General features: G+C 40.1%; 1 protein-coding gene across 1 annotated transcript in view; it reads right to left on the reverse strand.

The window, feature by feature from the left end:
• Positions 1-1,166: 1,166 nt before the first annotated feature.
• LOC133423355 (protein disulfide-isomerase TMX3-like) overlaps positions 1,167-13,973 on the reverse strand; it is a 55,481-nt gene continuing 42,674 nt past the window's right edge. Inside the window, exons 14-16 of the mRNA XM_061713543.1 lie at positions 13,260-13,389; positions 11,821-11,889; positions 1,167-3,237 (exon numbers count right to left, since the gene is read on the reverse strand). Of these exons, the coding sequence (XP_061569527.1) occupies positions 2,941-3,237; positions 11,821-11,889; positions 13,260-13,389 (496 nt within the window). The 3' untranslated portion in view covers positions 1,167-2,940. The remainder of the gene's footprint in view (positions 3,238-11,820; positions 11,890-13,259; positions 13,390-13,973) is intronic.

Here is a 13,973-nt window from a genome sequence, read left to right on the forward strand (position 1 = left end):
GTTTAATCTCATGTTTTATCTAAATATTTTAGTCGTTATTTATGGTCTATTTTATACATTATACATTAATAAGTTTTATGTTTATTTGTTTTATGTTAAGCACTTTGTGTTGCATTATGTGTATGAGAAGTGCTATATAAATAAAGTTTGATTTGATGATTTGATTTGATAAAACAGCCATTCGCAAAGCCAGGACAGCTTATTATTCATCGTTGATAGAGGATAACAAAAGTAACCCACGTTTTCTGTTCAGCGCTGTAGCCAGGCTGACAAAGAGTCACAACTCTGTTGAGCCGTGCGTTCCTGCAGCTCTCAGTAGTGAAGACTTTATGAGCTTCTTTAACCCCTTCCCCCCAACGGACCCGGTACCGGCCTAACCCCAACCACTCGAGAGTGGAGGAGTTTTCGATCTAGAGCGGAGCTCCATGTTCTCCTCTTGGTCTAGGGAGAAAATAGGAGCTCCACTCTTGACTGGCTAGGGTTAGGGTTAGGATAACGCATCAGAAGCTCCACGGCCTACAGTCTGCAGCAAGTCCGGCAAAAAGCTTACAAAAAGTAGAAAATTTGGATCATTAAAAAAAGAAAGAAAAGAAACAAAGGTGTTCACGCTTGCAGATCAATTAATCAATCTTAGTTATAAGCCGCTGAAATCAACCGCCTTCAACAAAAATGCACGCCATGGCAATTAAAGAGACATTTTATAACTTTTAGCAGCACTGAATTAGTCATATAAGAGATTGTATTAATAATTGACTGTTTTGAAGTAACAAAAGCCAGATTAATTAAAATGCATGCACCAAATTCTTGTGATTTTGTATCCATTGAAGATGTGTGGGGATTTTTCCATCTACTTTAGTCTGCTTTCTTAAAAGCCCTAACAGACCACTCAAAGCTCAGCGCTGTTATTCATAGTGACTTAAAAGACTTCATTTACATCTAAAAGCTGGATAAATCCTATGAAACCCACATATGGTGTATATTTATAATCCAGGACACTGCAGCAAGTAAACACCTCAGTGAAGCGTTTGAACATTTTCTGCTAATAATATAAAATGTTGGCAGAAATAGTGTGAAATCAGATTTAGTTGCACATAAAGAGGGGAGTGCACGTCAACGTCCAGCTGTAACTCTAAATCAGAAGAAAAAGACATCAGTCAACAAGGGAGAAAAAAAAAAAGGACAAACTTTATTTCAATTGTTCAAACCTGTAAAAGTATGACAATCTCAATTCAAACCTAAAGAGGAAGTTTGGCAGAGAATCGCAGGCAACTACAAAGACCAGAAGGCAAGGCGGGGGCAGTGCATTTTCACAGTAGTAATTACAGATGACCTCTGACTTAAAAACGACTGGTGTGCTCATGTTCAGGTGGCTAAGTGGGTATAATATCTTATCTAATAAAGCACATGGAGATTCTGATGGTTATCAGGGACGTTGTTACCATCCGACAGGAAGCGGCTCGTCGTCTTGTTTCCAGTCTTCATTCAAAGGTTTCAACGTTCACATTTGTCATACACAGACATTAGAGTGGTATCAGCTTTCCTATCCATCTCCTAGAAGGAAAGAAAGTAATATACACAAGTCTGTGGTAGAAAAAGAGTCATTTAAGCTATTTAAATGCAACAATTAGGAGCCAGAATCTTATTTTACAGCTGTTAAGGTTTATGAAGCAAGTCGCCTCACTGGACTCCAATAATGTGGGGTTTTTCAATAAAACGGTATTACACTTGAAATAGATTTGGCTTGGTGAATTAAAGAAGGATCCAGACCCCCCCAGTAGATTTCAGCAATTACATACAATTAAGCCACAAAAAGAAAGGGAAACGGAGCAGACGGAGTTCTACGCCTGGAGAGCAGCTGACAATACAGGGCAAAAACAGGGAAGGGGGAAAAAAAACAACAAAAAAATCCCAATATTCTTTATCCTCAATGTACAGCTCACTGCAGTGCGATGTAAACTTCAACTTGCCAGGTGAATTCAATATAACACCAAATGAAATATGGAAACGGACAGATTCTGTCCATCTGAGGGATTGGAGTCGTCAAGAACGGCGGGAGCCACTGATGCGTGTTATGGCTTTTCCTTGACAGGCAGAACCATCTGGGCGAGACATTTTTTTAGCAGGTTGGTCAATTTTGGGTTAAAAAGGGGAAAAAAAAAAAAAGAAGACATACTTTGGCTTTCTGAGGAGTGTTACAAATTACCATTCCAGCTCTTGTCATCATCTTTCAACACAAACAGACAGTTAAGTCGAGATGCATAACCGTGTCGGCACTTTGCACATCTTGAAGAACAAAAAGAAGGAAAACATTCCAGGCAATAACATATGATAGAAGGAAAAAAAAAAACAACAAAAAAAACATTTCATTTATGGCAGATCTTCCTGCTTGGGCACTTCCTTGTGCACGCTGCACACATCCTTAACAAAAACAACTTACCGTGGTCATGTTCTATTATCTTTTAAAGGCATGATTTATCCCTTTCCAATATTGTCGGATATAATGGGAGATTAGAAAGAAAACCAGCGAGTCAGAAGGATATAAAAGGGCCTTTGACTTGCAAGTGGTTTCAAAAGAATGACGTAACAGGTGGAAGAGTGCCACACATCACACGGCTGAATCAGAAACAATACGCTGGTGTCCGGGGCTTCCAGCCATCCCTTCATCTCATCCATATTGTTTACACTCCATCATTGAAAAGGCTGTTAGTTTTAATGCAAGAGATTTCGTCAGGCAGCCAACCTTACACACGATACACAAACTCAAGAGACGGGAGAACGGGTTGCGTCAGAGGAGATTTGAATGGGAAGCGAGATTTAAAAAAAAAAAAAAAAAAAAAAAAAAAACAACAAAAGAAGCCAAACAGTTTTAAATAGATATGTCTTTGAGTTTCACGTCACTGCGTTGGACTATCATCCTCACATCCGGCTGCTGCTCCTCTGTTAATCAGTTTTCTTCTCTTCAGGATCCTTCTCGCCAGCATCCTCCTCCTCCTCCTCGTCCTCCTCCTCCTCCTCTCCTTCGTCGGGCCCCTCCAGCTCGGCGGCGCGTTGCCTCTCATCATCCTCGTCCTCCTCCTCTTCCTCCTCATCAGTGAGGCCCTCCCTCTTGAGCGCGTCCATGTCATCCGAGCCGTCATCCGACTCCGCTGTGCAGATGCCGTAGCACATCAGGCTAATTACGCCCAGCGGTAGGCCGAACAGGAAGCAGCCCAGCAGTGGAGAGCTGCGAAACACAGACTGATGGAGGAGAGGAGGCAACAAAAGATGAAAGGGAGGGAAGAAAAAAAACACAGAAACCGGGGGGAAACGCAGCGGGAGGAGGTTCAAGACAGATGTGCAAGGATTGGGGGGGTGGGGGGTAAGAAATAACGGAGTCAATAGAGATAGCAGGAAAGGAAAGGAGAGGAGAAAAAAATAAACAATACATGAACTTAATTACACAATTAACTAACTTAAAAGCCACTGTGCCCGTTATGTAAATGTGCACGTGCACACAGAAAAGCAGAAACCATTAATCATCTGCATACATGAATATTTGCAAAAAAGCTTCCTCTCTCTCGTCTTAATTAAGTCTGGATTATCCAAGCAAAGCAGGGAACTGCAGCATAGTCCCAGAACTCAGAGGACCATCCATTTATATTTGCTTTTAAGCCAAATTGATGATCATTTATAATTTATACTGTTTTTATATGCATATAAAATCTGAATCCAACTTATTTCTTAATGACTTTACTGTACTTGGGAGAAGCTCAGAAGAGAAACATTAGGAAGCGTTTTGGTAAAGTATTGGAGTCCTCAGGAATGGAGGGATGGAAAATAATTTCTATAAAAGCTGTTCCCAAAATGTGCGTTTGATCGTCTGTAGTGTCAGTATATATTTATCACTTAACATTTCTGTGTTAATGTAGAGCTACAAGGAGCCGTGACGGTCACATGCACTCATCCAGAAGTTCGATAAACTCTGGCTCATTTAGACAGACATGATAGTGAAAGAAAATATCAGTCAGTATTCATGAATGAGCTTCATTTTTATCTACACCCTTCATATTCCACTGCTTTTCTATGTCAGCAAAATAACTGGGCTTCGTTGCGGACGCTCAGTCATTGTGACGTTTTGCCATTTTTTGTAAATGCTTATAACCTGTGGACTAAAACCTGCTAAACAATTAGATAATTAATATACAATGAATGGAACTACAGTAACAAGTTTTTCTGTGCAAATGTTGGATATGAAGTTCAACTTTAGTGACCTGTTTGACCTTTCTTTGACCTTTAGAGCACGATGAACCAAGGAGCCTAAGACTGAAGAAATTACCATAGCGATATTTGATCTATTTTATTTGATCGTCTGACAAAAATAAATACATAAAAAATACTGCTCCAGAGCTGTGGACTACAGATAGAGTGGATATAAAAAGTCCTCACATTCTTATTAAATTGCGGCTTTTTGAATAAAAAGACTAGTAAAGGGGACTGAATAATTTTTTACTGGATATTATTTTCTACTAATTAACAAAATTACAGGAGGAAGAAAGTAGCAGCATTTTTGAAACCTCCTGGGATTCACTGGTACCGACTAGACCTTCAGTAAGCCTTTTTTGCATTTAATAACATGGAAACACATTTTTAGTGTAATCATAGTGTAATTTACTATTTTATAATGAAACACTGCCAATAAAATGAGAACTGATACACTTGAGCACATAAATACAGGTGCTGGTGCCGTACGACGGGCTACTCTTCATAGATCTGCAGTCGACACCAAACTGGCAAACCACAGTCTTCCTCAACATCTGTGGCTGGAGAAAGTGACCTGCTTGGATCTTAACAAAAACCGACACTCAGCCTATGGCTGGGCGATATATCGAGATTTTAATATATATCGATATATTTTCAAACGTGATATGGTACGAGACAATATCGTTTATATCGATTTAAAAAAAATAGTTTTTTTTTTTATGATTTTGATATAGCTTATTTTGTGACAAATTGACTTGAATGTTTTATTTGAGATTTGCACAAATGTTTTATTTGCTGTCAACCTCAGTGGAAAGGTCTGCCTGTTACTGTCTACATTGTATTAATTGCACAGTGTATTTTAATTTAATTGTTATGCAGGAAAGGGATATTTGTTTTATTTTATTCAAGAAGCATTTTTATTCTATATATGCAGGCAGTTTATTTTTATTTCATTTGTTTTATACATTTTGATATTGTGCAGACCTCTGTTAACAAAGGTACCTGTGTGACATTTGGCACGAGGCATTGTATTAAAACTGACTGTTTTTTTAAGGGTTTGCCTCAGAAAAAATGAAGCTAAAAGAGATGCTATGCTATAATGCTTTGGGGGAAACCCCAATTAAGGCACAGAAAAAATATTGAGATATATATCGAGTATCGCCATTCAGCTAGAAAATATCGAGATATGACTTTTGGTCCATATCGCCCGGCCCTAACTCATCCCCTGGTTATCAGAGGGGACTGTGCTGGCTGACGTCCAGGTTCCGGGTGTCCAACTAAAGGGGGACTTTACACCACAGAACTGGTCGAGAAGGAGCAGCAAAAACATCTTTTTCCGAGGGTCAGCAGGAAGCACAAGCTTATACAAAAACTGCTTCGGTCATTCAACAGCTGCTCGGTGGAGAGCGGCCGGACTCGTGTGCGGTTCGCCAGCTGCACAGAAGGTCGTCCACGCCGCTCAGATAGGCCGTTGCACCAAAGCGGCTCCAGGGCCAGTTCAGAGCTAGAGCCAAACTTACAACTCTTTGTTTTTTTTTTATCTTTTGCTTGCCACAGAAAGGCACAGGCTTTCAATCGTTTCACTTCAACATTTGGAGGTTTTGAATGTTCCTCAATGTTGAATTTGAATGTTCCTCAATGTGCTGAAGAAAATGGGAATCAAAATTTACAGCGTTTGCACGTCTTCATTTATAGACACTGTTTGGCGTTTATAACAGTGTTCATAAATACCAGTCTGCATTTGGAAGCGTTATTGAGCGCTGTCCAAGGTGCTGAAGGAAGGTGTCTCTCAAAGCGGGAGTTTAAAACTAAATTAAATACAAATTAATTAAGTAAAAAAACTGCTTGCATTGTCATTATTTAACAATTTATGGATCTTGATTCAATAACTGCTTTTAGGAGTGTTTGTAAATACCAGTCAACATCTGGAAATATGGGCTGGCACAGATATGAGCTTCAAAAACACTTACTACAACAACCTTTGTAAAGTCAGCCTGACAAAAGATACCGGGTTTGAAGGAAAATATAAAAATATAAACACATTATTGTCACTGCTGTGGACAAACAGTCCACAGTCCAAAGTTGTAAACACAATGTCAGGCTGAATCAATACAAGAAAAATAAAATGTCAGTTTTGTCCAATTATCTGTTTACTGGAACCACCGCCAAACATGTCGAAACGGTTTGTGTGTGGGCCTCGGGGTGAAATATAATGAAGCCGCCATGCAAAGCCTGACATGTGACCTCTCCATGATAGGTAGTTAAGAGGAAAGAGGATGCATGCACACATCATTATGGCCCGAGAAGAAACGGGGGTCAAAAGGGCCCCACAGCTCGGTTTGATCTCCTGAAGGGCAGATCCAGCCCTGCCCTTATTTCTGAATCTCAGACATGAAAAACACACTAATAATTTACTTGTTTAGTGCAGCTGAGCTGTTCCTGTGTTTTTATTCAACATTACACCTCTATCAGCAGCTTCTTTATATGAATGCAGAAACGAACTGTGAGGCTTTTAGGTTTTAGTGAACATACAAAATATGGTTTATTTATTCATTTATTCACTCATTTGCATTGCACCACAGAGCGTTACGAGTGTGTTTAGCAGGCAGGTCACAAATCACAGCCGAAACTCACGCTAGCTTTAATACTTTACCATTAATTTCATTTCTGTCATATAATTATTGGATGTTTGTTCTGTTAAAGTGTTTGAATCTTCTACTGAGCAGTTTGTTTCACACTCGAGGCCACAATGGAGGTTCACCCTTTTATCTGCTTTCATTTTGGCCTCGATGTTTCTCACAGCACAGTTTTGAACTATGATCAATGGTAAAATCTCAAACACAAGCAATATGTCCACCTTTTAACACAATTACATCTGAATACATCGCTTGCATATCTACTTTATCTATATTGTTTTCCCTTTTGCCTGACTGTAATCCTCTTTGTTGCCAAATTAAGTACCATCTGAAACCCAGGATGCTCAAAGCCCTTCTTACACACTGGAGATATATTTCTCCCAGCCAACAATTAAAGCACAGTTCTTTTCAAAATCCTATTCTTCACTTTGGCGTGTTTTTTTTTCTAATATTTCCCACACCTTTCCCGCGTAATGCACAATCCCTCATCTTCTAAGGCAGTGGTCCCCAACCTTTTCTGAACCTCGGACCGGTTTAATGTCTGACAATATTTTCACGGCCCAATCTAAAGGTGTAGCTGATAAAAACTAAATAAAATGACAAGATCAGCATTAAAAACTGTGGTATTTTCTCTATAGTAGTAATAATAATAATAATAATAATAATAATAATAATAATAATAATAATAATAATAATAATAATAATAATAATAATAATAATAATAATAAAAATGAATAATAAAACATAATTTTCGAAAAAATAAAATAATGGAAATTGTAAATTACCTCTAATATGAGTATTTCTATAAATTAGTTTTTATGTTTGTTTTCTCATTAACGTTATTTTAGGGCCAGGCTTTTTTTTTTATTTGTTATATATTAAGGAGAACGATATTTAGTGCTTTTATTTTGAAGGTGTCTCGCCGAGACCTTGTAAACATCCGGCGCTTCGGACTTTAACGGTAAAAGTTTAACGGCAGTAGAAAGTGTGTCTGAAAGACTAAACTAGTGTCGGGAATGCTAAAGTGGAGCCTAACTGAAACAAAAAGCACCTGCTGATGAGGATTTGTTTTCTTTGCAAATTTGATGCCGTATTTATGTCCATCTTAAGTTTGGTTGCCATGGTTACTCATGTGTTGCGGTTAACGGTAGCCGAGCGAGCAGCTGTGTCGGTCTGTATTTAAGTTAAATGAAACTTATATGAATGTAGTAAGACTAACTCCAAGGGAACAATAAGAGAAGCTTTCCAAGTCCCTGTTTCAATGTTTCAGGTGAGAAATGTTTCATTTGATGTTAATATAGACACATTATAGAAAAAATAAAATAAAAAATACCGGAGAGCACATTGGTTCACAGCTGTCAGCCGCTAAGCTGAGAGGAAGAGAAATGCTCAGGTTTCCCTGCGGTCATTGCGACTGGAAGAGGCCTGGTAATTGCAGGAGCTCTCTGGTTCTAGATGAGGTAAGGATGGGTTTGCTACCGTAACACAGCCGGCAATGACTCACTGGGTCTAACGCTGCTGCCTCCTCATGCTCCTGTCAGACATGCATTGAGATAAGCTCTTCAGGGCCAAAGTGATGGCTGTTTCCCCATTTCCTATCACATCGTGTCACCACGAGCAACCTCAGTCAATGTAATGCTTGCAGCTCGTTAATTTTCGAAACCATTAGAGGTTTGAGTTTCATTTCTTTGACAAACATAATTCAACGCTCCACACATGGATTTTTAAATTTGAGCAGCTGCTTGTAAAAAGGCAAAGAAAGGTCTGGCGTATTATGCTCCCACACAGCCCAAAGAAATGTAATGATATGGCTTTTGCATTAAAGCCTTGACCAATTTCCGAAAGGGTTTATTTTTCTTCTGATTCCATTTTAAATCTGTCAAGGCACATCAGACAGACTGAAAATCAACCCTTCAATATAAGTCTTACAAAACACCCTTCTTTGAGCATTAGTAAAACATTTATCCAGAAAATCTGTAACTATCCCACCATAGTCATATCAAACATAGATCTATTATTAGATGGGGACGAGTGTGAAGTTGCGTTCCGGGACCAAAATGAAATGAATCAAAGCAGTTTTGAATTATAAACAGACATATATTTTCGATAAAACTGCAATAAATATTAGAGGTAAATTGGTAACTAAAAACAATCCGTAGGGCCTCCACATCTAAGGGTCAGCACAAATGGTTGCTCATCATACCGTCTTTGCATGCAGTTGGTTAGCGCACTTTCTGTACACCGTAAGCTTGGAAATTTCACAGTAACGGTAATTAATTAATTATTTTAATATTTTGCGGCGCTGCAGTCGCAACTTAAAACGCACATAAAAAAGCCCAAGCAGGTAACATGAATCATTATAAATCCCATGGCAGCCGGTCTACGATGTTTCCCTAAAAGAGCCTGGTTATTGTTGTTGCACGGGGCTTTAATTCTCTGGGAACAGCGCGGTCTGGAAATAGATCACCACTACGTCGCTTAGCAACGCTTTATTCACTTGTAGATTAGTTGTTTGTTTGGTGCAAGGCAGTGACGTCAGGCCAAAGGGCAACCTGAACTTGACTAAAGAAAGAAAAAAAGATGAAAGAAAGGAGAGAAAAAGATGGACTATAATAGATGCACGGAGAGATGCATAATAGAGACAGCATGACAACAGACTATATACATCTTCACATAAGGCCTCTACTATAGCATATATATGTTATATAATATATAGAGAGAGAGACTTTAGTGACTGAATATAACTTTTCCATTTAGCCGACACTTAAGGATAAACCAAATATAAGTTGTATTACTTTACATAAAGCATGTACATTAATTTGATAATTTGATACTAATACTTAGTAGCCCCAAAAAAATCTTAAAAAATAAATAAAATACCGTCACTGTGAAATACCACAGTATACTGTACCAGCATCGTGCCGTACTGTAAAATCCCACACCCCTACATCCTAATATCGGTGCACTTCCCCAAGCGCCAGCATTAATGCCTGTGGGCTGCAAACATGCAGTGTTTTCCAATCTCACTCAAAACTGCTTTAGATTCATGTTATTTCGGTCCCTAATGAAAGTTTACACTCCTAACCCCCTAATAACAGACCTCAGGGTTGATGTAAGTCCAGAATGTGCCTTAAAGCGCCCATTTGTTTACTCCAAGCATGTCCAATCTCAGGAAATCAGCACAATGGAGAATTGCACAGAAAATAAGCAGCCAATGCTCTTGAATATGTGGCTTTTGTTGGCTTTTCTGGTCAGATACATCCCTCTCGCATTTTTTAATTTCCGGATTATGCTGCTGTGTTGCTAAACGTTTGTCACGAGCGACCACACATACAGTAATGCATTCTTGGTGTGTCACTCTCCCACACATAGACGTGTGCTGCAAAACCTCCCTAATTGTACCCGAGTCCAGGAATCGTGCGCTACTTGAGAACAAAGACGGAGCACCCACAGCAGCTTAACAAACAAGACTTCAGGGGCCCATCGTGCTTGGGAATGGGATGGATTTGCGAGTGCCCTGTTAAAAGCACTGCAGCACAGCTGTGTTTACATTCCTATCACAGCCTCAGTAAAATAAACACTCGTTCTCCCAAAAGAACCAGCTACTTAGAGCAAAAGTGAGAGAAGAAGCAAGTTCAGCCTCTTGACCCTCGCCTCCCTCACCACTGCGCCGCTTCCAGTGCTGCTATTTGTTTCCTTTTTCCCCGTACTGTGATTACTGCCTGCATTGCATATTCTCAGCTCTACGTGCAACCTTGTCCTCTAAATGCTGTTTTATTATTTTTTTCCCTTTCAAAACAGGGAAAGCACAGGGTACTTAGGCATTTATTTACCGCTGGTACACAACTTTTAGCAGGTTCTACATGCACATGATTAACCCCGGTTACACAACAACAGTCAAGGTGAAGCGTAGTGCAAAGCATCTCTGCAGGAGCATTATTCTTTAAGATTGGCCATTAAGCCTTGAGAGGGACCATAAACATGTGCTCTGTAATTGTAAGGTCAGGAGAAACATTTAGTCCAAGAGGGCTTAAACTGAGGGGGGGGGTTCTCAGATGGATGGCTGATTATACGAGATATCATTATCTGGATACTGATAAAAATATAAGCTGCACTTCAAGGTGTAAAAATATACTGCAAAGGGCAAAAGTTGAATGCCTTTACCATGTATGCCCTGTGCACAAAAGAAATAAAAAATTATATTTAATTATTACAAGTCTTGTTTCTGATCATTTTCTAGCTCTTTATTTCCAAAAGGTTCTTAATCCATCAGCTGTACTTATTTATTGAAAGTTTGCCATGTATTTCCTGATGTTTTATTGCTTATTGTTGTTGGAATTATTGTAGTAAGTTATCATGCTCGCTATTAACAGAACGTATGATCATTTGCTTACGCCTGTGACACACTGATAAAACAATGCTGTGTTAAGTGATTAAAAAGTGCTGCACAAGAAGTTTCCTGATTATCAGCATAAAGCAGAAATCGGCAGAGAAGAGGAAACAATCTATACCTGTCCACTGACTGCGACCACTCCCTTTCTCCCTCCCTTTAGGGGCGCAGTCAGCTATGTAAGCTAGGGCACACCCAGAGTGAATAAAAGTAAAGGAAGCAGGAGAGACAAATTAGAGTAGGTTGGAGATTTTACACGTCTCGACTGCTCTCCTTGCGCTAGCCATTTTAAATTGTGTTGTGTCTCTTTTGTCTCCAGAAAGTTTGATGATACGAATGTTAAGTGTATGAACCTAACAATTGTAGATCTATTTGCTGCTTATTTTAGTGATTGGTCGGCATACATTTGTTCTGGTCTTTGGTCAACTGACCCCCAGGTCCCGCCTGAAGAGGAGGCGCTGCAGTCTGGCTGCTGTGACCGACGGGACCCGGAGGTGAAGGTTATAAAATCAGCTATGATTAACTTTTACACGACTTGAACTCTCACCAACTTACCATAATCGTGGATCTGGCGTCAAAGGCCACACGTTTGATCCTCTGAACGATGCCGTCACCTCCGTAGGCCTGCAGGAAGACAAAGGAGCCTTCAAGTCAATCCCAATAGCCCATTTGGTTCCTATAATTTGATACAATTCCTTTGGGACATTTTCTAATTAAGAAAATAAAAGTCAATAAAAACTCACACAGCATGAAGGATGAATAGTCCTAACTCTCACATGTCTCAAGTGTGCGTTACAGTTCCTACATTGTGAACACAAATCATCTGCTTTCATGAGCAGAATTACTAAACATACCTGAGTTTTGTTTGTTTACTTTCCAGCAACTCGGCTTCATTTGAGCTCATTTGTTGGCAAAAGCACCTGAGCAGCGAATGAGTGATCTGCACCGATGCTAATTCATCAGGATGTCCAATTAGTGCGGGCCATCTGAGCAGGGCTCCGGTTAACGAGCTGACGCTTGGCCTGAGAAGACTTTGGTGGAAGCAGCTGTTGCACACCGAGTTTATACTGCACGAGGGCGAAGCGAGTCGCTTTTACTACCGCTTTTATAGCATGTTGTTGGAGCTGTTTTCTCATCAGTGGACAGGAGGGGAGGATGGAGGGGCTTAAATCGGAAACCGTCCCCTAGACAGACAAGGACAGCTTCAGTTCTGCGGGGAAGAGTCTGCCTTCTTTTAACTGTCCTGTGTTTAAAATGAGGCGAAAAATCTTTATTCCAGTTTTCATGTTTTCTGCATTTCCTACGAAAAGCACAAAGAAATGCTTACGTTTTATCCACGCTAGATCGGTTCTCCACATTCCTCAGAAATGCATAAGCGACTGCTGGTGCATCTTTTGCAGGTGGCATTATTCAGTGTCCTTCTAACATGGATCAACCCGGAGACCTTGGGGCAGACATTACCATTGTGACGTAAAAAGGCTAAAACCGTCCAGCCTTTTGGCAAGAACTGGACGGCAGAAATCTGGAGGTTTCTGCTGATGTTTATTTGGTGGGAGGTGGTTTGTTTTACTAGGCAAAAAATAGCCCAGACCTTTTTAGAAAAAAAAAAAAAAAAAAAGGACAGGACCTTCGTTGATTCAGGACTGCATGCTTTCCCCTACAAGTGGCTCCAATGCTGCAGAACTGTGTACTAATCTCAGCAATTGCTTTTAAAGACACGATTCTTGAACATAATCTGTTCAAGTAGGACACAAATTCAAATAAACATGCGAAAGAAGATTGCAGGAAACTGTCTCTTTTGGGGGTGAATATTTTCTCAGGGGGGGACTTACAATGCAAGACATCATGCCTGATTAATGAAGACTGCTGGTGTGATTACAACGGTACAACACGGGGGGGAAAGGGGCGAAAGGGCTTCGCCGAGCTGAATGCACAAACAGAAAACAGAAAAGCCAGGCGAGGGTGGGAGAAAGAGAGGAGAAGAGGATTCTGACCTGTGCAGACCCATTCAAAACACTGTTGATGAATTGGACCAGCTGCTCAATGGTCTCGATCGGCTCACTGGGCAGGAAGTACTGCTCGTTGGATGTGTTGAGGATGATGACAGAGGGCACGCTCACCTCGCTGGGGGAAAAACAGGAAACGCAGCATTTAATCTTCCTAACGTCAGCAGAGCGGAGGGCCATTATGAACGCGTGTCATTAAAACGCAACAAATTCTAGTTTCTTTAAAAACAAACAGCACAGAGGACACGGCAGCGTGGTGAAGAAACCCTTAAACTAAGACAAATCCAAGCATTCTCTTCCTTTAACCACCTCCTAATGAAGCCCATTTTTAACATTTTCCAGCTTAAAAATGACACACCAACATTAAAATGAGTTTCTCTCAGCAGCTACAAGGAGCATTTAAATAAATGTGGTGCATCTCTCTCTGCAGTCACGCGGTGAAAAACTAAACCCTCATTTATAACGTTGCACCGTTGACTGTACAAAGATTAATTTCCCTTGTCCAACAAAGTTACTGGAGAACTGAATGAAGAGGAATGTTTAGAAGGACTTTCCTAATTGGTCATTTTGTCGTAACCTTGTCACTGGTGTTAACTTGGATCCCAAACGCTATGATTTCCTCTCTAGCCAATAAAACTGACTTGCAGTTCACAAATCTTTTCCACTTTAGGCATTGATCGGTGAGAAAGATGAAACTGTTGA

The sequence above is a fragment of the Cololabis saira genome, chromosome 22, assembly GCF_033807715.1.
Source record: "Cololabis saira isolate AMF1-May2022 chromosome 22, fColSai1.1, whole genome shotgun sequence".
Classification (NCBI taxonomy): Eukaryota; Metazoa; Chordata; class Actinopteri; order Beloniformes; family Belonidae; genus Cololabis; species Cololabis saira.